Here is a 25,519-nt window from a genome sequence, read left to right as displayed (position 1 = left end):
TTCCTAATTTCTGCTTTTTTAACTCAAACATTAAATATCATTTCCTATAAATGAAGTTTATTGACCATAAATTCCAAAAAAAATCACTGTAAAACAAAAGTTAATAAGTTGGTGTAATGTAGTGTTGAAAATGTAAAAAAAAGTGACAAACATTGAAAAAAAGCTTTAAAAGTGACGAAGAAAGCGACAAAAATGTAAGAAAAAGTTAAAAACATTAATGAAAAGCATCAACCGTAAAAACATGGTTTGCACTTAAAAATGAAAAAATTAATTATGTTATATTATACATACACTACATGTGTTAAATAGATACAGCTATATAATAAAAAAGGCCTTTGCTGAACAAACAGTTCTTCCAGTGTGTACCACTGACTGGAGGCAGGCTGCGTTTCCTCAGTGCTCTGCTGTCTGTCTTGCAGGCGAAGCTGAACCTGATGGAGCAGGAGGAGAGCGAACTGCTGAAGGAGATCCAGAAGGTGGAGGAGGCTCTGAAGGAGGAAGAGGCCAAAAAAGACCATCTCAAACAGCAGAGTGACGTAGGTTTATCGCCTCCACCCGCCGTCTAACCCCTCACACGTCCAGTCACACCCGTCCCTTTTGATTCCAGGTGTTCACCGCCGTACCGGAGAGGGAGGTCGTCTTCGCCGGCTCGACGGAAAGCGAGGACGCCGCCGAACCGTTTGAAATGAAGCCGCGAGTGGTCTACCCGATGGAGGGCGGGACGGTGCTCATTACGTTTGAGGAAGAAGTCGGTGAGTTTGGGAGCGAGCTGCCGCCGCTGTGCTTTCACTCGTCTGCATTTCCTTAGAGGGTGCTTTTTTTTTATTATTGATTTTTTTAAACTAAGCCACTGGTCCTAAAGCTACAACATATACTAGTGGATCTAACACCGTTATCTACTCTTTAAACAGCAGAATTCAAAGTGTATGTTGGAGCACTTTTATTCTAAAACTACAGATGCACCGTTTTTGAAATCTGAAGTAGCAATCCGAAACCTGGCTGTAGGGTGTAGATAGGAAGGCGGTTGGCCGAATGGATGGATGGATGGATGGAGTACTTATTCAATCCAAATTAGAAATTGCAGCCCACAGCAGCTAGAGGGCAATCATAAACAAAACATGAGGGCCCACAAGGAGGTAGATAGGAGCATATAATAATAAAAACATAGAGAACTAGAACCTGAACTATATAGACCACACTAACTGTTTTTATTTTGTCCATTACTGCAAAACTAATAATATTTCCTTCATACCTAATTCCTGCATTCCAATATCCATACTACCATACTATTTACAGTAGTATGCCAGAAAAAGATTGAGTATTTCCCAATACATAGTATGTCATATGCCAAAAATACCAGGATGTCCTACTGCATCTGGTTAGACTTGGCATTATGCAAACCAGCATGCTTTTCTTGCTATTCTGACCCACAATCCTTTGCACGGCATACAGGTAAAAGCCAGTAAATTAGAATATTTTGAAAAACTTGATTTATTTCAGTAATTGCATTCAAAAGGTGTAACTTGTACATTATATTTATTCATTGCACACAGACTGATGCATTCAAATGTTTATTTCATTTAATTTTGATGATTTGAAGTGGCAACAAATGAAAATCCAAAATTCCGTGTGTCACAAAATTAGAATATTGTGTAAGGGTTAAATTTTGAGACACCTGGTGCCACAAACTAATCAGCTGATTAACTCAAAACACCTGCAAAGGGCTTTAATGGTCTCTCAGTCCAGTTCTGAAGCCTACACAAACATGGGGAAGACTTCAGATTTGACAGCTGTCCAAAAGGCGACCATCGACACATTGCACAAGGAGGGAAAGACACAAAAGGTTATTGCTGAAGAGTGGCTGTTCTCAGAGCTCTGTGTCCAAACACATTATAGAGAGGCAAAGGGAAGGAAAAACTGTGGTCAGAAAAAGTGTACAAGCGATAGGGATCACGCGCCCTAGTCAAGATTGTGAAAAAAAACCCATTCAAAAATGTGGGGAGATTCACAAGGAGTGGACAGTGCTGGAGTCAGTGCTTCAAGTCCCCCACCAAGAACGCTTGAAGACATGGGTTTCAACTGCCGCATACTCGTGTCAAGCCACTGTTGACCAAGAAACAGCGCGAAAGCGTCTCACCTGGGCTAAGGAAAAAAAGAGCTGGACTGCTGAGTGGTCCAAAGTCATGTTTTCTGACGAAAGCCAATTTTGCATTTCCTTTGGAAAATCGAGGTCCAGAGTCTGGGGAAGACAGGAGAGGCACAGGATCCACGTTGCCTGAAGTAGTGTAAAGTTTCCACCATCAGTGATGGTTTGGGGTGCCATGTCATCTGCTGGTGTCGGTCCACTCTGTTTCCTGAGATCCAGGGTCAACGCAGCCGTCTACCAGCAAGTTTTAGAGCACTTCATGCTTCCTGCTGCTGACCTGCTCTATGGAGATGGAGATTTAGGTTCCAACAGGACTTGGCGCTGCACACAGCGCAAAATCTACCCGTGCCTGGTTTGGACCATGGTATTTCTGTTAAATTGGCAGCCGACTCCCCTGACCTTAGCCCCATAGAAAATCTGGGGTATTGTGAAAAGGAAGATGCAGAATGCCAGACCAAAAACGCAGAAGAGTTGAAGGCCACTATCAGAGCAACCTGGGCTCTCATACACTGAGCAGTGCCAGAAACTCATCGACTCCATGCCACGCGCATTAATGCAGTAATTGAGGCAAAAGGAGCTCAACCAAGTATTGAGTATTGTACATGCTATTTTTCATTTTCATACTTTTCAGTTGGCCAAAATTTCTAAAAACTCCTCTTTTTGTATTAGCCTTAAGTAATATTCTAATTTGTGACACACGGAATTTTGGATTTCATTTGTTGCCACTTCAAATCATCAAAATTAAATGAAATAAACATTTGAATGCATCAGTTGTGTGCAATGAATAAATATAGTACAAGTTACACCTTTGAATGCAATCACTGAAAATAAATCAAGTTTTTCAAAATATTCTAATTTACTGGCTTTTACCTGTATATGAGCAAGAGGGTCAAAGCTTAAGACGCAATATTATGAAGAAGTAGAATGTCCCAGTTGTTGCATACTGCATGAAACAGTACGTACTTTGTAAGGTTAGCTGCAGTACATGCTAAGTGAAAAAAGAAACATGCAATTTGGAACTGTAATTCAGCGTTGTCTCAGTGAGCATGTTAGCATGCTGATGTTAGCATCGACCTCAAGGCATGGGCTCAAAGTGCAGCTGTGCTCAAATTTCACAGCTGTGGACTCGTGATTTTTGATCTGGCGGTGAAGCCATGAAGCCAAGTATTGAAAACCTGAAAGCCCATAAACCCGCCCATCCCATCGCGAGTCGATCACAGCTGTCAATCATTACAACCCCCCCTTTTTTTAGCATCATCATATTTAACTTGTATTTAGATTTTTTTTACATTGGCTCATGTCCGCTTACATGTAGGGGGCGGGATTTATGGGGGGGGGGGTGACAATCGAGATGTTTTGGCTTCACTTATACAGTTTATGTGTCTGCCTCTGGTTGACACACTGTGTCTCGGGCTTCAGAATAAAACCGCTCTCCCAGTCAATTTAAAACAAAAATAAATTGAAAGAAGGTATTTGGGTGCAAGGCCCTTTGGGTGCAAGGGTTCCAGCTCGACTAGTAGTGCTGATAGAACTCTGTGTTCCTTCGGTCATCAGTGGCCAAGAAGATCCTGGCCATGAAGAAGCATCAGGTGGACCTGGGAGGAGAGTGCAGCATCACGGTGGAGGCCCGGCCAGTTCAGCTGATGCTGCCCACGCTGGTGGAGGTGCGACACCGAGCCTTTTCTTGACTTTTACTACCACCGGTCCATATCACTATTCATTTCCTGTGAGTGACCTGTGGCCGTCCTCTCTGTCCCGCAGATAGACTCTGAGGTGAGTGCTCAGCACGTACTAGTCTCCAACCTGCCCGAGATGGACACCGAGACCCTGCTGAACAAGCTGGAGATCCACTTCTCCAAGAGTAAACACGGAGGCGGAGAGGTGGAATCCTGTGAAATGCTGCCCGACTCTGGGACTGTGGTCATCGCATTTGTGGACAAACACAGTGAGCAGGCTCCTGTTCTTTAAATTCAAGACTGGGATTATGATGCAGTGTAAAGTTCCAGTTGAATGTTATTTATGGGAGAAAATTGGAGAGAAACTATGATTTAACACTTATTTCAAAATGCTACTCTAATACTTACGCTGTTAGGCCATGCATCTGAAAGAGAACTACTAGAATGGATTGTGCTGACTTTGTTTTGGTGTGAATCCCAGCTGATGGAACCCGTTCTGCTTTCAGTTGCCAGAGGTCTGACCGATACAGAGCACCATGATGTGAAGTTACATCAGAAGACTCACAGAGTGAGGGTGACTCCTTTTCTCAACGGGAAGATTACGAACTTAAAGGTAAGCATTTGTCAGGAGGAAAGACGTTGTTCCACTCTCAGATGCTGCGTTATCGCCAGCATTTCTTTATTTTTATTTTTCCACCCTCTCAGACCAAGATGTCGGCGTGTCCTCGGACGGTGCTGCTGACGGGAGTCCCCGACCTCATGGAGCGGGAGACCCTGCAGGATCTGCTTGAAATCCACTTCCAGAAAAGCGGCAACGGCGGAGGAGAGATAGAAGCCTTCCTCTACAACCCGCTGGGTCAGCACACCTCGGCCCTGTTTGAGGGCGTCTCCTCAGACCAAAAGGAAGAGTAGGATCACATCTATCACCACTGCTTCAACAAAAAAACTCCGGGTCAGGGTGAGATCATTTAATGTAAAGACGAGATCTTCTGTTTTCACACCTTTTGTGATGGAAGTATAATTTAGTACGTTAGGATCGCTCTTGTCTTATAAAACTGCGGTTTCTTTTTTTTCTAGAACAAAGTCTCTGACTCCCGTCACTATTGGTGATATCACTTCTGAAGAAAGTATTTAACCTTTTGTCTTTGTCTGGTATTTAATATATATATATATAAAAATGGTAATGATAAATAAGTCAAGTGGAATTAGAATGATGCAATAACTATTAATCAACGAGGGATCTGTATGTTTAGCAGTTGTATTATATTAAATGTAAAGGGCCTGCTGTGACACATTACTTTGTCTATTATGACTAAAAATTAAACTTGAAAGGATGAAATGACACAGGCTAACATGTTTTTGGTTTTTCCTTAAGATTGGTAAATTATTGTATGTAAATAAAACTTTTGTTTTTCTGTGGAATTTGAAGCTAACCAGCTAGCAGCCAGTTAGCATAGCTTAGCATGACTGTAAACATGAGCTCTACTTGTTCAGCAGCACCTTAAGCTCACTTATTAACATTTTATATCTATTTTATTTAGGCAGTTTTTCATTTTCTGTAGGGTAATTACACTACCGGTCAAAAGTTTAGGGTCACTTACACATTTCCATACCACTCCATTATTGACAGAATACCAGCTGATCTGAGTGGGGGGGCTGATCTTTAGTGCAATATCTACATTGCCCATTATTAGCAACCATTCATCCAATGTTCCAAAGACATCTGTTCACTAATCTGATATTTAAAAAAAACTGAGAAAACACTGGAGAACCCTTTTGTAATTATGTAAGCCCATAATGTAATCTGAAAACTTCTGCCCTGGTTAGAAAAACAATGCAACTGATCTCAGCTGGTATTCTGTCTATAATGGAGTGCAATGGAAATTTCTAAGTGACCCCAAACTTTTGACCTGTAGTGTACATGTCTGGGTATTGTTGCCAGGCAACCACTGGCGTTTCCAGAAAGTCCCTGCACCCTGCCAAGAAATAGTCCAAAGCATTGTTAATTAAACATGTGCAACTATGTTAATAGGCTATATACACATATACACACACATATATATCTATATAGCCGTTTTTGTGATAAGAATTCGTTTTGCAAAATCCATTCTTAAAATGAATAATAAATAGTTTGATCGATATTCCCTTGAGTGCACTGTAAGAAAACATGAAAAATAAAACAAAGCAAATTAACCCTTTAAATATCCTGAAAATCACCACTGATGTAAATGGAAATGCCTCAAAAGCAAAACAACTGAAGTACAAAAGGAGACTGAACTCAGATCAGGTTTATTGTAAAAACATTACAGCCGAGTAAAAGTAACAGCATAACATATAAAAAGAACTAAATCGACAAAAGAACCCAGCTACATCGCCTAGTGCACAAACTGGAAAAAAAGAAGCAGCAGCTGAAGATCCACAGAACAAGCTAACAGACAGAGGTCAGGCACTTAGACAGAGGAGAGGGACAGGGGTACAGTATGCAGTAAAACACTGACGAGTCAAGTACTTTTGGAAGACAGCCTAATTTCACATCAAAACAAGGACAAATATAATTTAAAAACCCTCCAAAATAACAACACTACTACATTACATTGTTTGTTAGAATGATTCCACCCAAACTAGTGCAGGAGTAACTAGTGCAGCATGTAGCAGTCCTTCTCTTCTACAGCGTGTCGTCCTAGCATCAGACCGTCTTAATCTCAATCTTTAGTTTTTTTGTGCGAGTCGTCTTCTCCGCGAACTACACCGACAAAATAAAACCCGCTCATGATTCCTCCCTAAAACGCGGAGTCCCACTCAAAGATACAAAACCTGACATTACATAATAGTCAGTGCAAACTCTGGTGTCGAAGTGACGTGGCCCCATGGACATCTAACAGCGAATACTCTCTCCGATTATTATGTACACAACAGTAACAAAACATTATCCCTAACAGGTCACACCTAACAGTTGGGAGAAAACGCCACAGGTTGTCGCAAGTAGTACAGGTTATTGTTAATATATATACGTTGTTCCTGTTGTGAAATACATTTTAATACAATCGTTGATGCGAAACGGCACACACAGATTACGTGCTGCCAAGAGGTTAACTGCCCTACACACTGAATATGTAGCTGCTTTAATATTGCAAATATCACATTCGATGACGGAAATATGTCAGTTTGTGCCTTTTAATTGTTAATGTGATGGAAATGAAGTTGTGCTAACTATAAGCAATGCCCTCCTCACAGGGAACTAGTCCAAGTGAGTACAAGGACAAACACTTGAATGACGTGGCTTCTTAATGGACACTGAATTAGATTTGAGATTTAAATGTGCTCGTGTTAGTCTAACGTACAGTATATATCACCAGCAGCCACATCACATCTCTGCGTGCGGTTTTATCATGTGGTTGTGTATCTCCGTCTCATGAGAGCCGTTTTCCCGCTTTGCCGTACATACCTCAAGGGTAAGAGTTGTGTCCAGTCCAAAATATTGCATATTGTTGTTAGAAAGAGGCGTCCGTCTCCTCGGTTTGTAAGTGAGCAGGAGTGCCTTAATGGGTCGAGAGTGTGTGAGGGTTGGGGGGGGGGGAGTGTGGGGGGGAGCTGCTGGTCTTCCAAACTGGAATCATGGGACTACGTGTTGATACAACTGGCATGTGCAACGCGGCCGCCTAAATGACCAGCGGCGCCCACTCGCTTGGTTTGCGTCCGTACTGGGTGAAGCAAGGGAACAAGAGCAAAACATTAACACTTGAAATGGAGAAGGTTTTTTTTTTTTTTTTTTTTTTTTAAACTTTGTTTATTAATATTTTTTCACAACAGAACAAAGACATACAGAAACACTCAGAACAGAGTTCCCACCCCAAGAAGTTAATTACTACAAAAAACAAAAAAAACCAATGATAATAAAAAAAATAGATCAATAAATGAGTATGTCTAAAATATTAGAAAAGTACAGTACACAGAAAGTAAGATCCAAGCGAGTGGTCACCTAAATAAAGTGAAGCCAGTGGTTGTCTTACATTGTTTCCTGTAGCTCTGATTTCTCTTTCACATATCTCAAAAAAGGTTGCCAGATCTCATAGAATTTGCCAGATGACCTTCTACGTATATGTCTTATTTTTCCCAACATCATGTGGACTAAATGTAAAAGTTAAAGCTGCAAATAGGAGCTAGAGCTGCAAAAATATTACCTTATACTCTTGCTAAAATGACGATTTGTCATTTTGACAGAAACATTATTTTCAGCTATTTTGATAGTCAATATTAGTTTGGTCATTTATCAAAGAAAAGTAGTGGAACATTTTTTTTCTAGTTGCAGTTTCTCCAGTGTGAGTATTGAACAAAACAAATATTTATAATCAAAAAAATAATACAATTATTCAAAATATTCCACCCAAAAAAGTATCAGCATATTAGGGCAGCCCTGATTCAGTCACTAAATTGCAATATTTGTCTATATGACTTTCAGTCAAAAGCTTTTTTCTTTTCTTTAGTATAAAAAAAGTGTTAATAACTATCTGCCAAGTTGAAAAACTGAAGACATGTATTTCTGGATATCTTTTAAACTCTTCCCTTTGCTGCCACTTGGAGGCGCCCACATGCAAGTTTGCCTGTAGCAACTTTAAGAAACGGTTGCATACTGTATTTATCTATAGTGCACTTACCTGAATATCAGTAAGCTCTTTGTGGAACCTCTTTGCCAGGTCCGGACCGTTCTGCATAGTCGGGATCTGGTACTTCTGAGAAAGGAAGAAAAATGTTTGTAGTCTAGCTCGTACTGTTACCCATAATGATTTACAATCAGTGTGTTTACGTACACTTAAAATGGGTTAGTTGGGATTCATCAAACTACCTGATGAAGGTAAAAATGAGGAGTCTGGTGGCTTTGAAGACAGCATATATGGATATAAAGGCTTCAGTTCCCCGCTGTGAGAGGCGGTCTGACGGCAAGGTAAAGCGGTGAAAATGTTCCTAACATAGCATACACTTTTAGGTGGGCCTTTTTTTTTTTTTGGTGGCAAAAATGCGTACGACAATACGTTGCTTAGCTTCAGTGTTGGTGCTCTTGTTCCTGCTCCAAACGACCGCCCTCTACTGTACATAATCATACACTGACTATGGATGAGTGCCTCACACAACCCCACTTCTAAAAATCTGAACTTTCCCTTTAAGTAATCAGACTACAATATTCTTCCTGCAGTAAGCTGACTTCTTAAACATCATGTAAAATGAGGCTGGGCTGAGGGAGAGATCTGATTACTGACCTACTGCGTGTATGCACAGACCTACAGCAAATCATAAGAACAGAATGGGATTTTTGCAACACAGGATACAAAAAAAAAACATCACGAGAGAAAGCGAAGGCCTACCTTTCCTCTGTAGAGGAGGCTGCCGACAGGACACACGACGCAGGCCGTCCCTGCTCCAAACACCTCCAGGACCCTCCCGGCATCCAGAGCCCCCAGCAGCTCCTTCATGCCCATCGTGCGCTCGGCCACCTTAAACTCACCCTGACAGACCCACAAAGAGCTATTTAAAATGAAGTTTAATGGTCTGCTGCAGAGGTGTCGGAATCTTTTGGCTTGTGACCCCTTCAGGAAATTTCCGTTTACATCTTTTGTAAAATGAGTTGTGAGCAGTTCAACCACTGAGTGAGTTTTCTTATTGCCGTGAGTGTGATCTGTCCATCTGCAAAGTATTTTTCAAAGCTTGTTTTCTTGGCTGTTATTGCCTTAATTGGGTAGGATAGCTTAAGACCAGAAAGTGGAAGATGGAGGGGGATGACATGCAATGAAGGGCCATGGGTCAAAATTGAACCCAGGCCACTGCACGCTCAACCAGGTGAGCTACCAGGGCGCCCCCCAATCTGGAAAGTTTTTATGTGATCATTCAAGGTTTGGGGACACCAGGTGCAGCATTTGGTTTGTGGTTGTTAAAGCCCTTCCATGTTGAAATGCCTCTTTACAAGTCAGACGTGACACAAGGGCTTTCTGGTTGCATTTTGGGCAACTTTGAGGAGCACAGCGAGAGAAATTTTGGGGAAATGTGAATTGCAACATCTGTGTGAGAGTTTGTGTTTGGTCTCCTCTCTGGTGGTCTCACCCAGGTTCTGGCCAGGTCCAGCAGAGATTGTCTGGTGACTCCTGGGAGAATCATGCCATCCAGAGGAGGGGTAAACAACTCTCTCTCTGCAGACACACAAACCGTTTATCCTTAAATTTCAAGGTGTTTAAATATTTCCACCAAGTAGAGCAGTGCACAGAAAACCTCTGGAACAACATTTCAGAGACGCTCAAGACAGAGAAAACACTGACCTCCTTTGTCATTGGTCCAGTAGATGAAGAGGTTCATGGTGCCGACCTCGGTGATCTCCTCCTGCTCCCCATACAGCCACAGGACCTGCTGGCACCCCCGCTTCACCGCCTCGTTCTGCACCGCTATTGTAGGGCCGTAGTTACTGGAGAGAGTTCAAATAAACCAAAGACAGGCAGAGACGTGAGTGTCGAGGCGGCCTTCAGAACCATTTTCTCTCTCATCTCTCTCTCTCTCTCTCTCTCCGTCCTCTCATCTCGCTCTCCTCGCCTCCTCTCTCTCCTCTCTCGAGTCTTTCCCCCTCTCCCCTCTCTCTCTTCCTCCCGCCCCGTTCTCGTCCCCCACTCTCCCCATTTCCTCCGAGCCACCAATCCCTCTCAGGTCTGATAAAAACAATACTATCTCCCCCACTCCACCCCCCCTCCCCGCGAGCTTCTGACCCTATCTCTCTCTCTCTCTCTCTCTCTCTCTCTCTCTCTCTCTCTCTCTCTCTCTCTCTCTCTCTCTCTCTCTCTCTCTCTCTCTCTTCTTCTTCTCCCGATCCCATCGTAGACGTCCTCTTGTATCGGCCACCTACAATGTTGAATCAAATCAACAAACCTGTTTGTTGATTTGTTTCTGGGTCTATCAGAGCTGGCCGGAAACATGGTTGATAAACTAAGAAGATATTTAAATGGAAATAATGTTTGGGAATGAAAAATTACAATCCTAAAAAGTCTAAAAGGGGACCTGAAATTCATAGTTTTGCACACATTTAAGCAACACCAAGGATTCAGTGGTTTATCAACTAACAGGGTGAACGGCACTTCTGCATTCGCTCTGCGGCTCTCTGCCAGCTATAACCTCACTACGCAAGTTCGCCAGATCGGGTAGACAGCGGTAATCGACAATTCCGCTTCCAACCAGTAGCGGGATCAAAGAGTGAAAGTGCTTTTACTTTGCTTTAAATAAACACGATGGCATAATTCACATACAGAGTGACGACCCGAAAATATGTACAGAGCAGTCCCGTGACTGCTGCTGCTGCTAAATCCGGCGGCGACGAGAGCAGATTCTGTTGGTTCAGTGAGTCAAGTGGCTGTTCTGTGGTGTTATCTAATCACATTGTAGCTGAGCAGACTCATGTGGAAGCAAGCCTGAGATTAAAGGCTGTGTGGAATAAGTGAAGAGATTACAGGAGCACAGACGGTAGCTGCAGTGCCAAAACTGGAGGGACTCGCCCTTTAAAAACATTCACTCGGAGGGAAAAAAAGGAGTTTCCCATGGTGAAATAGTCTAACCTCATTACTTTTATTCATGATGGGTAAAATACAGCTTAACAGACCTTTGTCGCCGCAGACATTTCCACTGATCCACCTGTGTTTGATGAGTCAAACTGGTCAAATCAGTGATCCTATGGGACATCAACAACCTGTACTTTTCATGCCAAAAGGTCTGTCTTTAAGAAGGTGTGTACAGGTTTGACCCCAACACCCGCCGGCTCTGTGGCAGCTTTCTCTACGCTACACGAGCCGAGCGGAAAATCCCAATAGTTGTACTTTATCCAGATTCCCTGCTGAATAAAAACACAGCTGAGGGGTAAAGCACTTCAGAAACTCCATCCAGCCGCGACAGTGTTATAAAGCAGACTTTAGAATAGTACAGATGTATTTATTAGGATGCTTTCATTCGGTTTTATTATTCTTTTTTTAGGGTTACTGTCAAAATGCAATCCCAGTACTTTTAACAATTCTACTAATATATAATTAAAAAGGGGTAGTTTAACTCACCCTCCCATCTTATAGGCTCCGACGCCTCCTTTCCAAGCCCTGACAAATGAAGGGTCCGCCAGCAGAGAGACAGGGTTGAAGGACCCTGTTGCGAAGTAGGGCCCCACTGGGCCGATGATGACAAAGATCATAGCGTGTCCTGCCCGAGACACGCCGAGGGACGGCTAGAGGACGGGCGGGGAAGAGAAGACGGGTAATCAGGAGCAGGAACTCATTCTATTAGTACGACAGAAGGAGAGTACGCGGGATTGTATTCCAACCACATTTTCTTTTCTATTTTTACATTTTATGTATGCGATAGGACAGCTTGGATGTGAAAGGGGATTTAACGCCATTTACGCACTTCAGACGAGATGGGAACCCGCAAAGGTGAGCAGAAACTCAGCTGCGAATAAAACCTCTTACCTCTATTCCTATGAAGGTGGGTCTGATGTAGAGGCTGGTGTCCTGGGCGGCGGGAACCCACTCGTGGTCCACCTCCACCAGCTTCCTGATGCACTCCAGCAGTTCATCTTTATTGAACAGCTGCCACGAAAAAAAGACAAAGAGACAAACTTTAATCGCTCGTCTACCCTGAACAATATCAATGGAATGAGAATGTAATATAGGGAGAGAACTAATATTAACATATTATTCAATATCCTTCCTCTCTAATGACTCAGCGAACCCCCCCGGTCCCAAGCTCACATCCTTGACCCCTAGGCCACCACTGCCTCTAAACAACGTTCCCTGAAACCATAACGGTTGGCTGTTGTTGCTAAGAAAACGTGAAGAGTTTAGTAGCATTTCATTACATGTACAGTATATGGAAACGGTCTACTGTGCAGCCCACAGCAGAGACAGGATACAGGCAGATGTTCATCATATGCTCCAACTGCGTCCTGAACTCTACTATGAAGCAAGTTTAACAGATCCAGGCTTTCTCTGCCTTAGCTGGCTTGACAAAGCCCGAAGTCCTAATCTGAGATAACAGGCACCATGACCATTGTTTTCAACTTGCTCTGTTAACCGAGGCATTCCTCGTCAGGCTCTGCGCGCGTTTAGAGCGCCATTTGACTCTTCTACCGCACTAAATGGACTGATTGTAGAGCGCCTACTTCTGCCTATGACGCAGAGATGCTCATTAGTCTCTGAGCTAGAATCCAAGTCAAGTCTCTGAGATATATATAGTAGCATTCAGAGTTTCTTTTGTCTACGCCTTGTTGCCTAAAGGTTTTTAAAGCCAAAGCTGCTGATGAATGCCGCAGCAGGTGCGGTCGACATGTTTGTTGTCCTCTCTCACGCGCAGCAGACATGTTACGTAATATGTTAGGAGGTCATAGGTTACGCAGGGAGGGGAATAACGTTCATGACACATTTCCTAAAAATGGAGATTGTTCACGAGTCCCGCATCTCTAGTCCGAGTCTCAAGTCACTTTGGGTGCGACTTAAGTGCAACTCCAGTCCCAATCTCGGCTATGAAAATCATGAAATTAATATTACGGCAAAAAAGTTCCATACTGTTGCTGCAAATAAGCCAGGAGAGGAATGCTGGCAGGACTATTGTGTAAATGTCCAAGACAAATTTCCTCAGGGGACAATAAAGTTGATCTTGAAATTCACAAATGAATAATGTTTATTTCACCACTCGCACGCTCAACATCAACCCTTTCTTTCTAAAGGTGACAGCTGCTCATTCCACAGCTCTGACAATTTAAACCTGATGAGGATTTAAACCTAAAAGAACTGCAGTTAGGCTTGACACGGTTTTATAATGAAAGACACGTGGAAATCACTTCAGTTTTAGGACAAATCTAAGTGAAATGTATTTTGAATAATATCTGTGATAAATACCAACAGACTAATCAATTTTCTATTTGGTGTTCTATTAGCTGCAATATACTAGCAGTGTAAAACGGACTAATGTAAACCTCATACTGATTAATGGAGAATATAGTGATCTATTAATGTATGCTCCCTGTGATTGTATAGAAGGCAGAGAACACTACAAGCATTCATAGATCAGAGACAGCAACAGCAAGCTTACAAATAAAATAAAACCAGGTTCCCGTGACAAAAAAACCCAACCTTGCAACCTTGCATACAGTAAGTGCTACTGTTCAGTGGCATGACTAATGGAACGCTACGGCTCAACAAGTTTGCATTTATAACGTATTCCCTTAGCTGTATCGCTCATAGATCCCATTTTGACTACAGAGTGACGCCATTTCCGTTGATTAGTGGAAGGTAGCCTGGAAATCCAGACCCAAATCCAAAAGATTAAGGGTCTGGCATTGAGTAATGAAAGTTGCCAAGCGTCCATTTGAAAATCTCACTGCACGCAATTGGATAACACTACGACCAATCACACAAAACACAGGGTGACGTATCCAGACCCCAATACGCTTAGCTACCAGCGGAGCTAACCGGTAGATTAAACTGTCCTCATCTGTTCAGCTCGCCTCTGGCCCCGCCTACATCAGATACACGTTGTGATTGGTGCAGCTCAGCTACACGGGCATAGTTAATGAGCAGCGTTACTCGATGCCCGAGTACCTCGCTGAGCAAATTCAAATTGTGCTCTCGCGAGAACTCTGGATTTCCAGGGTAAGTGAAAGGAGCTTTTTAGCCAATTTCAAGCCAGAACTCGGAACAACCACTGGTCCGGACCAGGTTAGCCGTGCAGCATAAGTTACCATGGTGATCTAGCCGGGTTAATCTTCGTGACAGGGAAAACCCTGGCTTTAGACTCATCGTACCTCGCTCTGGTGAAGTATTAACTCTTCAATCAGGTTTGTGCTGTTAAGTGTTGGCAGTAAGCCTACAATGGACACGCTGCCAAGCAGATGCATAACATGGTGCAAGTTTAATAGCTTCAGGGTGTCAGTCTGGAAAGAATCTGAAGAATTTAAAGGCACATTCGGACCAACAGTAGCACTGTGGCAAAACAAAGAGGGACTGCCTTGTGTGGACATGTTGCTGTGGGTAGAGCTGAAGATCTTTGCCCAAACCCGTCAGGTCTTAGTTTCTAGCTTTTTACACGGCTCGGTCCGGGCTCTGGCTTGTGCTCTGGCTTGTGCGGTAAATGAGCAGTCAGGTGATGCGTTTCGATTAGCGCGAAAAATGGATGCGGTGTTACAAAGCACTTATTCATTTTCTTTGTTCCAACTTCCATCTGGCCTACAGCCTACATTAGTCATGAATAAATTATGTTAAAAATTGTATGAATGGGGCGACCTCTAGCACACCGGGTAAGAGCGTGCGCCCCATGTAGGCTGAGCCCTATGCAGCTATTAATGTGTGCTCACAGGTAGCATACATTAATAGCTCACTAATAGTGATTCCCTTTGCTGCTTTTTGTCCCCCATCTCTCTGCCACCTCTCCTGTCTATCCATTGTCACTAATGAAAGGGGAAAAATGTTCCCAAAAAATAATCTTATAAATAAATATCGTATAAATGACTCATTGACAAAAGGCAAAAGAACTGTGTGCATGCGCACATATGAATAATGTCGGGCTGATTTTTACACATCATGCAGTATTGGACTACTCTGATGACTTCATCCTAGCAGCAGTGAATTAGAACGGCGAAATTCATCCATTAATCAAGTAGTGGTCAACTATTTAAATTAATTGTCAACTATTTTGATTATTTATCGGTTTTGAGTCATTTTCAGACAAAAAGAAAAATTCTAAATTTCTTGATTCCCGCGAGATGGGGACCAAACAAGACATTTGAGCATGTTATCTTGTTTTTTGTAAAACACCGGTCAACATTTTTGTACAGTTTTCTGACATTTTATAGAGCAAACTACTATTTATCAATTGACTGATATAATCAATGGACTAATCTACAATAAACATTAAGCATTAGTTACAGCTCTATAGTAAATGAACCCAATGCTACAAAGCCCTGTTATGTGCAACTGGACGCATATGAATGGCCGGTGCTGTGCATTTTTTGGTGCTCTGCAGCCAAGCCAGGAGGAAATCAGGACCTTTTTGCCACCAATAATTTGAATTTGTCACATGAAATGATATAAGGTACAATTCCAGTGATTGATAGTATCCTCACTGAGGGAGGACAAGGTCGGGTACACACTCACAGGAAGGCAGCTTCTGTCAGCGCTCCGATGCATCCTCTCCATGTTCAGCATTGGTCGGAACAGACGGACGTGGTTGTCAACGCCACGGAACGCCTTCATGCCTTCAAACAGCTGGAGCGCAGAGACAGAAACACACAACACGTTATCTCTGCTCTCTATGTGTCTAAAGATTACTCCACTGCAACAGCAAACCCCCCCCCCCGTAACCCTGCAAAGAAAAGTGTCTTTGCATACTCCATTCTATTCATTCATTCATTCCACAGTTTGTTGCATTTACTTCTTTGTATTTAAGGCCAAATTTCCCTGTTTCCCTGCAACTGAACAGTTATAGTGTGGTTGGTTACAAACCTAACTTTCAGTTGCAAGGTTAGAAAACGTTCCTAACACAAAAGGATTTAACTTTTTTTTTAATCTTCTATCGTCTCATGATGGTCTTACTGCTGCTTCATAGCCATTTACACCTTAATAAGTATATAACCGTAAAGACGATGACAGTAATAACACATCTGCATGAAATATCCGCCTGCAGCAGCTCTGTATAAACTCCTCGGGTTTTCACCCAGTGAAAACATCAGAGCCCTGTCCTCACCTCTATGGAGTAGTGCAGGGCGGAGCTGGCCGGGTGGAGCGACAGGTTCTGGAAAGGTTTGATCTGTGGAGCCTCCCAGCCGCCCTTCTCCGACCAGTTGATGGTCAACATGTGGTCGGAGAACTGTTTGCCGAACACCAAGGTGGAGGGGTCGGGCTTCGGCTTGCATGCTGTGTTGCGTTCAATGACGAGATCTGCTGCCTGAGGCGGAGAAGGACAAGCAGGCCGGAGGCGGGCGAAGAAAAAGAAGTCGACGGCACAAGAGCAGAGCAGGCGACGAATACAGTGATTGTTTTTAAATCAACGTTATTGCCAATGCATGCTTTAAAAAGACAAATTAGTTGAGCGTTATGAAGAGTCAGTCAGTTAGCTGACTTATCTGCTCAATTAGACACAGTGAATTAAAGGTAAATTAAATTAAACTGAGTTAAATTAAACAACAGGCGGACAGCGAGGGAAAGACAAAGGGGAGAATAAAATAAATTCTAGGCATGTTGAAATGGAAAAGACAAGTAACTCTTTGAGAGATGTCACTCTCTTCTCCCTATAATGATCTACAAACACCTTGTACTTCGACATTTACAGGCAAGCCAGACTGTAAATCCAGCTGGATGGAGATGAAACAGGCCTCACCGTGGGAAATAAAAAATGTTCTTCATTACCTTAAAGGAGCTAGCAAACCGCAGCGAGCCAAAGGAGAAGGGGAGGGCCTGGACAAGTCGTCCATGGAGTGCCTGCAAACAACAAAAACATGTTATTTATATACAGTACTAGTGTCATAAGTTAATAACCCATAATACACACAGGGACACCGTGTCTGACATTGGGTGTTTATGGTTGTGTGCGTGTGTGACTCAGCACCAATCATTTTGCCTGCAATTCACAGTATGCAGCTTGTAACGCACATGCCTGTGGGAGACAAAGTGCTGTCTGTAATTAGAAATCGGGCGTATACTCAGGCTATTCTCCAAAATGAGGAATGCAAGGTCAGAAATTAGTTTGTAAGGATCCTATGTGGGTGACAAAAGGTGCAATGGAAAACAACATCTGTTTTTATAACCAACAATTATGACTTGCTGTTGGACAAGTGCAGCTCAAAATCCACAACACATCAACTGACCTTGGCACCTGATGTCCTAACAGCTAAAGCAGGTAAAGCACGTTCATGCCAGTTCATGTTTTACTGGTTTTGATATTAAACCTGACTTTATGACATCAGTAGTTCCTGTCACGCAAGGTAATACAGACAAAGTTGATATAACACGAAGCCGATATATCGGTCGGGCTCTAGACTAAACACCCTTCAACCATGTTATTAGTGTTGGCGTTTGTCCACCATGCCCCCACTTTTGATTTTTTGTTGTTGTCATTGTTCAAAGGACTTGAAGATGGATGGACTTGAGGATGCTGCTGTTTTATAAACAAATTAATTTCTTGCATTGCACTGTGCCTTTTATTCTTATTTTAGTTATATTTATATTTTTAACTGCTCTTTAATGTAAAATCACTTTGAATTGCCTTGTTGCTGAAAGTGCTATACAAATAAAGCTGCCTTGCCTTTGCCTTATATTCTGCAATGCTGGCCTTTCACAATATTAGGGGTGGGGAAAATAATTCTTAGATGCTTTGCAATTCTTTCTAAAACGATTTGATGCTCAATTCTGATATGTTATTTATTGATTATTAAAAAAATAAAAAGTGTTACTGTCTCCGGGCATGTACAAATCAGAAAACAGAGTGACTAAAAGAGAATTGACCGGAGAAAAAAAATTAAATGTGTACAGTATCTATACACACATGATCTACTAAGACATACATAGACTAATTAGGCAAAATACACATAGGATGTCTACTTTATTACATTACATCTGACCACCTCATGTTTCATGTTCCAAGAAGCCAATTCTCCACCTTTAAAAACCCGACTGAGCCTCTGACACGGAAGGCTACTGTGAGAGAATGTGACTTTCACAAGCATGATTTAAGCTTAAGCATGGCTACAAAAACCCCAGAAGACAAAACATTTCATTAAAACTTGTGTGTAACAAATACTGTGTATGTCCAAATCTAAGCTTTGTCTAGGAAGTGATTAGCAAACTGAGTAGCAAACTCAGATTTATATGTACATTTTAAAAATCATGCATGGAAATGTACATCAAAATTGTTGCATCGAGATGCATCAATAAATTGGTTTAGAATCGAATCGTTGGCCGATTCCCACCCCTACGCAATAGTGTGCTGAGCACGATCTGACTTCATCACTGTCATATGTTTCTATGTCAGGGAGTTGTCTACTCTAGAAAACAGCATAAGCCTCATTGATACTTCAGTAATCCCTTTAAGAATTCTGCTGCAGAAGCCCGTGTGTGGGCACTTTGTTGAATGGATGATGCAAGTTAGGCCTTTATTGCGACCTAAGTACGTGCAGGTTAGTTTTTGGTGTAAAGTTTTTGACATGCAGTGCACGTGTAAATCAGATGCACGAAATGTGATATTTGTTGTTATTAACTCGGACACCACAATCTGGAATTAAAGTAGAATAAACTTGACAAAATCTAGCATTTGGTGCCTTTAGCTCAACTATGTGGCATCAACGTAACACCTTGTCGCATGAGGCCAAACTGTGCTGTTGTGTCGCTTACAATCTACATAGAAAACACACTCATGACCACTAGCATCAAAAGGATAGATTATTCCAATTGGGCATACTAATAACCTACCAAACATCTAACTGGTTTTCCATCCACCAATGCATGGAAGGTAGTAAGATATGCAACGTAAGGTAACTTTATTTCATAAATTAAGGTCAAACTTGTCTGCAGAACTGGTTACCGCACCATTAAGATACTGAAGGCATTAGGTTGTACTTAACGTTACGAGGCAAACAAGATACATTTTCCACATTTTAGCACGGTTTTTGGTTTAATGACCTCTCCTCTTTTGCAACCCTCGGCGCTGGCGAGACAGAGCCATCAGTCCGTGTAAAGGACTCTTATCTCGGTCATTATCGGCTGCACTGTCGCTAATTAACGTGAATCATTTACCCAGATAATAGATGCAAACAGATAATAAACAGTGCCCATACATCCCTCAATTAACTCACCGTTCGGAGGGCTGCCATCTCCGCTATGTTTAGATAAACGCGAATATTTGTTCGGGTGGAAACAAACACTCAAAGTCAACTTGAGTTCCGCTTTGAAATACGAGACGTTAGCTAGCTGCCCGCTAGCTGCCCGCTAGCTGTTAGGCTGACGTGAAGCCAGAAACCTCCCAGACATAAACACTGGCCTTCGTGATATTAGCTAGTCCTTTTGCTAACGGAAACACTTGACTTGAGCACATTTATAAACGCTTTTAAACGGGACGGTTTGTGACGACTTTGTGACCCACCTCCATCGGTTTTGTTCTTGGTTAATCATTTAAAATTACCTGGACTGTTTTATAAGACGACATAAGGGGATAAAGAGCCACAAAATTAATTTAATATTGGTCTTGTAATTATAATTCATTCATGAAGTGGTTGAGGGCGTGACAAAAAGCGCAACATATGATTGGCGGACACCAGTAGGTTTAAAAAAAAGGGAGGTTATTCGAAGTCAAAGACGTCGATGCTGATTGGTCGGTCGGTGGGGAGTGGTGCAGGTCTTCTTACACAGTTGGCCAGGATGCCAACATTTTAAGCTGACTGATCTCTTAGCAGGCAACTTGATCGCCTAAATAAATGAAAAGTCACTTTAATCTATTTATGAAATGTCAGTCCATTTTACTGCATGGAAATCTTTATTGTTTTTAAAACCATTTAGTATTATAAGCACACTTGGACATGCAATACTGTTCAAAAGTTTTGAATCACCTGTTTAATGGATGTTTTTCTGGCGATTTTAACAGAGATAATAAAACCAGTATAATTCAGACACCAAATGTATTATTTTATTTTTACATTACAAGGGAGAATGCTGTTGGAACTTTGGATTTTGAATTTGTTTTCCAGTCCATCAACTCGTTAAGTGAAGATCAATATTAAACTACAATGGTGCAACTGGACTCTTAGGTATTGGGTTAACCTTTTTTCTGTTAAGTTATAGCTTTATAACTAAAATTGCCTGTTAATTCTGGTTTGTTATAGGCTGCATTATTCTGCATATAACCTGTTCCTATTTAAGTCTGCACACATTTTGATGCTAAGCTTAAAGTTTCTTTTACCAATGGCTGCTGATTTCTTCTATTCTTATTCAAATATTGCTCAGAGGGATCTTTGTCTCTTTCTAACCTTTGAGTTGTCAGTCTGGGTCACCCATTAAACAGAGTTTTGTTCTCCACATACATAACAAACCCTTCATAAAAAATAATATCTATTTATAAAGAGGACTTTCTACATCCTAAAAACATCCAAGACCATTCCGATATAGAGTACACCTCCCAGCCATCTGACTGGACCCAATCTTGCTTCTGTGGCAGGAGACTCTTAACTTTTAAACGGTAGTGTATGTATAATCCGGATTAAACCATTTCATGTTACATCAGCTGTTTTACGACCACTGACAGTTAAGAAGGGATCTGACTCTTGAAGCCGTAGTTGAGTTCAGCTCCACCGCTGAACAGCAGGTCGATCCCGGTGCAGAAAGTAGCGTCGGCAGCCAGATACAAGGCAGCCAGTCCACACTCCGCCTCTGTCCCCATACGACCCAGCAGCTGTTGGAGAAGACATTCCTGTTCACTTTCCAGCACGTTAGGGGTTGCATCGTGTAACTTTCAGACGTCTGTCTGTCTGTGCGTGTGTGTGTGTGTTACTGCACTGGGTTACTGCACAGTAAAAAGCATGTCATTTTCTTTGAACTGTTTACCAAGTACAACAAGGATTTCATAATTGGCCCTCAACATAGGAGGGGCCCTCCTATGTTATGATACTTCCAGGAATTGACAAGTTCAAGACACATGACAAGACATTTTTAAATCTAGAACAATAGTAGCAATTACTTGCACTTTTCCACCATGAATTATGATGAGCACGCTGAGACTCTTAAAGATAAGATCAGATGAATCTTTATGTATGTAAAGGGGAAATTGTTGTGCTTTAAGACCAAAGTCTGGTGTCTCCTCTTCATTGTTTCACCCTCATACCTTTGGGATAAATAGAAAGCTCTAATTTGCATGGCAAAAAAACAGCCTGTTGCAGAAACTCTTTCTGTTTAGATCCAGGATTGAGATTACAACACAAACATTAAAACAACAATGTTGCAGGAACTGAAGGCTACCTCCTAATTATTCACAGGGAGTCTTAACCAGGTTTTTAGCTGCTTCTCAGATAAAAGCGGATCTTTCTTTACTTGATGAGGGGGACCTTTCTTTAATATTATTGTACTGCATTTTCTTTACTCACACCTAATCTATTAAATACTGCTAAAATAATTAAGATTGGACCTGATGATAGGATTTAAGTTGAACAAGAGTTCTTCAATTTTTTACACTTTTTAGGATTTTAATGATTAACGTTTTAACTATAGCCGCACAACAAAACCGACTAGCTTTTGTTTTCACACTTTCCAAAGTTTTTGTTCCATTCGCAAACTTCATTAAATGTAAATGTGCTGTATTTATATAGCGCTTTTCTAGTCTTAACGACTACTCAAAGCGCTTTTACATCATACAGGAACCATTCACCATTCACACACTGTGGCCGGGGCTGCCGTACAAGGTGCCACCTGCTCATCAGATAAACACTCACACACATTCACACTGCGATGGCGCAGCATTGGGGGCAACTCGGGGTTCGGTGTCTTGCCCAAGGACACTTTGACATGGGCCAGGGATTGAACCACGCAACCGCTCTACCACTGAGCCATAGCCACCCCACTTTCACTCTGAACATGTTCCCCATCGTTCCAGCTCCATGTTGTGAGAACTTGCCTGAGAATTTTCTCCCATTTTAATGGCGGCTGCGGCATCTGGTGTCTGTCCTGCTAGTTCTTCCCACAGAGGTGTCATCACGTTACCCGGAGAGATGCTGCAATACACGGCAGACCGTATTATTAGACAAGAGAGGGTACGGTTAGCTTTGTGGTCAGTTAAATACTTTCAGATACTTTGTATCATTTACTAGTGTTACTCCAGAAAAGAATTATTGTTGCATAGTCTGCTCAGAGACTAACATGTTTTAAATATCAGTATAAATATCTACATATTTACATCATTTAAATTCTGAAATGTTTAATGTATCAGTTAACTGAAAGAAAATTGATCAGTCTAAACATTTTTAACAATCGATATAATAATTTATGTATGTTGGTTACAGTTTGTTTATCTCTGTTTTTACAGTTTGCCGCACAAAGTAAATGCCATGTGCCATTTGACATTAATAGGCAGTGTTGTAGGGTAACTAAGTACATTTACTTTAGGGAAGTAAAAATGTGAGGTACTTCACTTGAGCGTTTTCATTTCATGCTAGTGCATAGAGAAATAGTGTCCTTTCACTCCACTGCCTTTATCGGATTAAAATAGCTACTTTGATTGATTATGATTTTATATGAAAATCACATGTGACAAGCCTATGAATTAACAATGCAAGATGCAATAACAATGCAAGTTAAAGATGGATCCAGTTGTTCCCAACCTTTTAGTCTTGTGATTATGTGTCTAGTTGGGGCCTCATGTCATATTTCCCCTCTAGACGCCTCACATGGTTTTATTTTAAAAACAGTTTGAGACCCAAAGAGGTCAAATATTAAAGAGGAAAAAAAACAGATTTGTGTTTCTGACCTTACTTTTTAATTTTCTTTCCTCTTCCATTAATCAGCCCCTCAGATTTATCTGGTGAACTTTTGGAGGGGCCCGTCCCCTAGGTTGGGAACCACTGGACTAGACAAGCTAACTGTATATAAAGTAGTTAACAGTAGCTCCACCTCAAGCAGCTGCAACAACCTGCTGCTCTCACATTGATGCATAAGTATTAACAATTTAATAATATCATATATAATTAACATATCATCCACAGGAGACATTTTACTGCAGAGCGAGTGCTTTTACTTTTGATCTTTTAAGTATATTTTGTTGTTAATACGTTGATGCATTTAGTAGTAGTTTGATTGCATGACTTTTACTTACAATGGAGTATTGTTTTTTTTTTACATTGCTGCATTGGTACTTTTACTAAAGACGTCCCAGGTGATAGTTGGTCGGAGTTCCCCAGCAGTTTGACTCACCAGTTCACTCTCACATTGTAGCGACTCTCATCCACAGCCATCGCTTTTGTCATGGAGATAATCGCCCCCTTGTGGATAAAAGCTCACATTACAGATCCCTTCTTTCTCTTCAGCTGAGATTGAAGGAATAATGACACTTGTCGCCTGGAGGATGGACTCACCTTGGTGGCAACATACGGTGCAGCGTCCTTCTGGCCGATGGTTGCCACCAGACTGGAGACGTTTATGATGTTTCCCTGCCGCTGTCTCAGGTACGGCAACGCATACTGAAGAGAGAGTGAGACCTCCTATCACTTCAAAGATCCTGTATACGTACATGCATAGCTGCTGATGGGTGTGTGAGGTAGGTCAATGGAAGCAAAGAAAGGTTGTAATCATTTTAATTCTACAGGTGCGGGTCCTATAATTAGAATATCATGAAAAAGTTGATTTAGGTCAGTAATTCCATTCAAAAAGGGAAATTTGAGTTAATTAGCTGATTACAGTGTGGCACCAGGTGTCTTCAATATTGTCACAATATTCAAATTTTCTCAGATACTGAATTTGGGGTTTTCACTAGTTGTCAGTTATAATCATCACAATTAAAAGAAATTAACATTTGAAATATATCACTCTGTGTGATGATGAATGAATATAATATACAATTTTAACTTTTTGAATGGAATTACTGACATAAATCCACTTTTTCATGATATTATAATTAAAGGACCAGCACCTGTATAAGACTTCAAGCAAATACTAATACACCCTTATGAATGACCTGATTCATAACTGCAATACAACTTTACACCACACTACTACTTGCACTATTTCCACCTCACTAGGTTTTACTTGAATATCACTGCACAGCATTACACATGTATATACAGCGAAAATGATCCCACTTTTTTTCCAATACTGGACACTTGAATTGCCAATCTGAATTTATCAATGTGAATAACGTAACACCACTTAACACCGCGTTGAGGAGACAAGAGGATTTCAGATCGCATACATTTTTCAATTTAGTAAAATTCAGCGGCTTTTACGGCTGAGGAGGACCTTAGTTGCATCTCGTGCTCCCTTCCTGTCGTCTCTCTATAAAATATTACAATCCTTACAGCCCTTCTTTGCTTCCATGGAAGTCAGCATTTATAGGAGGAAGTTATGATAAATAATCTGTGATTATAAGACGTTTTGAAACATTACTTTAGACGCCAAGAAGTAGCTGACGAGGTTCAGATTCAGCAGATCCCTGAACTCCTCTGCTGTGGTGTCATCAGTGGACTTATGAGGCGGGTCTAAATAGAAAGAGAGAGAGAGGGAGGGGGGTAAGTATTTTCCACTAGAAACTAGAAACATCCTCATTATCACATTACCACGTGAATAAGGAAGTGTGAGACTCACGCCACCCTGCGTTGTTGACCAGGCAGTCAACGTGTCCATAATGGTCCAGTGTGACTGCGATCAGTCTCTGCGGAGAGACAATCCCACCGGTGGTGTCGGAACAACAAGACAGTTACAAAATACAGACCTCACCCAGCAGAGCACGTAGACGCTCAAGCAAACACAGAACTGGTTGGAGTCGACAAACAAGTTTTTACAGACTGAATGCAAGCTAGTTTTAGCCGGTGAATGCTGATTATTTTGATGGGTAATTTTTGGATACACTTTTTTATAAAATGTAAATTATAATTTTTTTGTATCATATCTAGATCTTTTGGTCTTTAAATAAACCAGGTGATAAACAGGAGACACACACACACACACAC

General features: G+C 41.6%; 3 protein-coding genes and 1 long non-coding RNA gene across 5 annotated transcripts in view; 2 read left to right on the top strand and 2 right to left on the bottom strand.

The window, feature by feature from the left end:
• The window catches only part of ifi35 (interferon-induced protein 35), a 7,364-nt gene extending 2,606 nt beyond the window's left edge, over window positions 1-4,758 (top strand). The window contains exons 5-10 of the mRNA XM_032538778.1: window positions 420-536; window positions 608-752; window positions 3,701-3,810; window positions 3,908-4,091; window positions 4,329-4,435; window positions 4,528-4,758. Of these exons, the coding sequence (XP_032394669.1) occupies window positions 420-536; window positions 608-752; window positions 3,701-3,810; window positions 3,908-4,091; window positions 4,329-4,435; window positions 4,528-4,734 (870 nt within the window). The 3' untranslated portion in view covers window positions 4,735-4,758. The remainder of the gene's footprint in view (window positions 1-419; window positions 537-607; window positions 753-3,700; window positions 3,811-3,907; window positions 4,092-4,328; window positions 4,436-4,527) is intronic.
• A 1,334-nt stretch (window positions 4,759-6,092) lies between these two features.
• On the bottom strand, window positions 6,093-19,785 carry bcat2 (branched chain amino-acid transaminase 2, mitochondrial). Of its 2 annotated transcripts, none has more exons than XM_032538775.1 (11): window positions 19,673-19,785; window positions 17,232-17,303; window positions 16,570-16,770; window positions 15,981-16,091; window positions 12,300-12,419; window positions 11,895-12,058; window positions 10,128-10,270; window positions 9,916-10,001; window positions 9,183-9,323; window positions 8,478-8,552; window positions 6,093-7,523 (listed from the first exon to the last, which is right to left on the bottom strand). In XM_032538775.1, exons 1-11 carry the CDS (start codon window positions 19,688-19,690, stop codon window positions 7,482-7,484), a joined length of 1,173 nt encoding a protein of 390 aa, XP_032394666.1. In that variant the 5' UTR covers window positions 19,691-19,785; the 3' UTR covers window positions 6,093-7,481. The 2 variants fall into 2 exon arrangements, with proteins under 2 accessions (XP_032394666.1, XP_032394667.1); XM_032538776.1 differs by having other exon boundaries at window positions 16,570-16,991; window positions 19,673-19,762.
• LOC116703805 (uncharacterized) overlaps window positions 19,292-25,519 on the top strand; it is a 25,705-nt gene continuing 19,477 nt past the window's right edge. The window contains exon 1 of the long non-coding RNA XR_004335508.1: window positions 19,292-19,383. This is a non-coding gene — a long non-coding RNA (uncharacterized LOC116703805). The remainder of the gene's footprint in view (window positions 19,384-25,519) is intronic.
• Window positions 21,061-25,519, bottom strand: part of hsd17b14 (hydroxysteroid (17-beta) dehydrogenase 14) — a 5,602-nt gene continuing 1,143 nt past the window's right edge. The window contains exons 4-9 of the mRNA XM_032538779.1: window positions 25,155-25,221; window positions 24,957-25,048; window positions 23,930-24,034; window positions 23,769-23,836; window positions 22,477-22,573; window positions 21,061-21,261 (exon numbers count right to left, since the gene is read on the bottom strand). Of these exons, the coding sequence (XP_032394670.1) occupies window positions 21,115-21,261; window positions 22,477-22,573; window positions 23,769-23,836; window positions 23,930-24,034; window positions 24,957-25,048; window positions 25,155-25,221 (576 nt within the window). The 3' untranslated portion in view covers window positions 21,061-21,114. The remainder of the gene's footprint in view (window positions 21,262-22,476; window positions 22,574-23,768; window positions 23,837-23,929; window positions 24,035-24,956; window positions 25,049-25,154; window positions 25,222-25,519) is intronic.

Source organism: Etheostoma spectabile, chromosome 15 (assembly GCF_008692095.1).
Source record: "Etheostoma spectabile isolate EspeVRDwgs_2016 chromosome 15, UIUC_Espe_1.0, whole genome shotgun sequence".
Taxonomy (NCBI): domain Eukaryota; kingdom Metazoa; phylum Chordata; class Actinopteri; order Perciformes; family Percidae; genus Etheostoma; species Etheostoma spectabile.
This window is presented reverse-complemented; position numbering and strand designations above follow the sequence as displayed.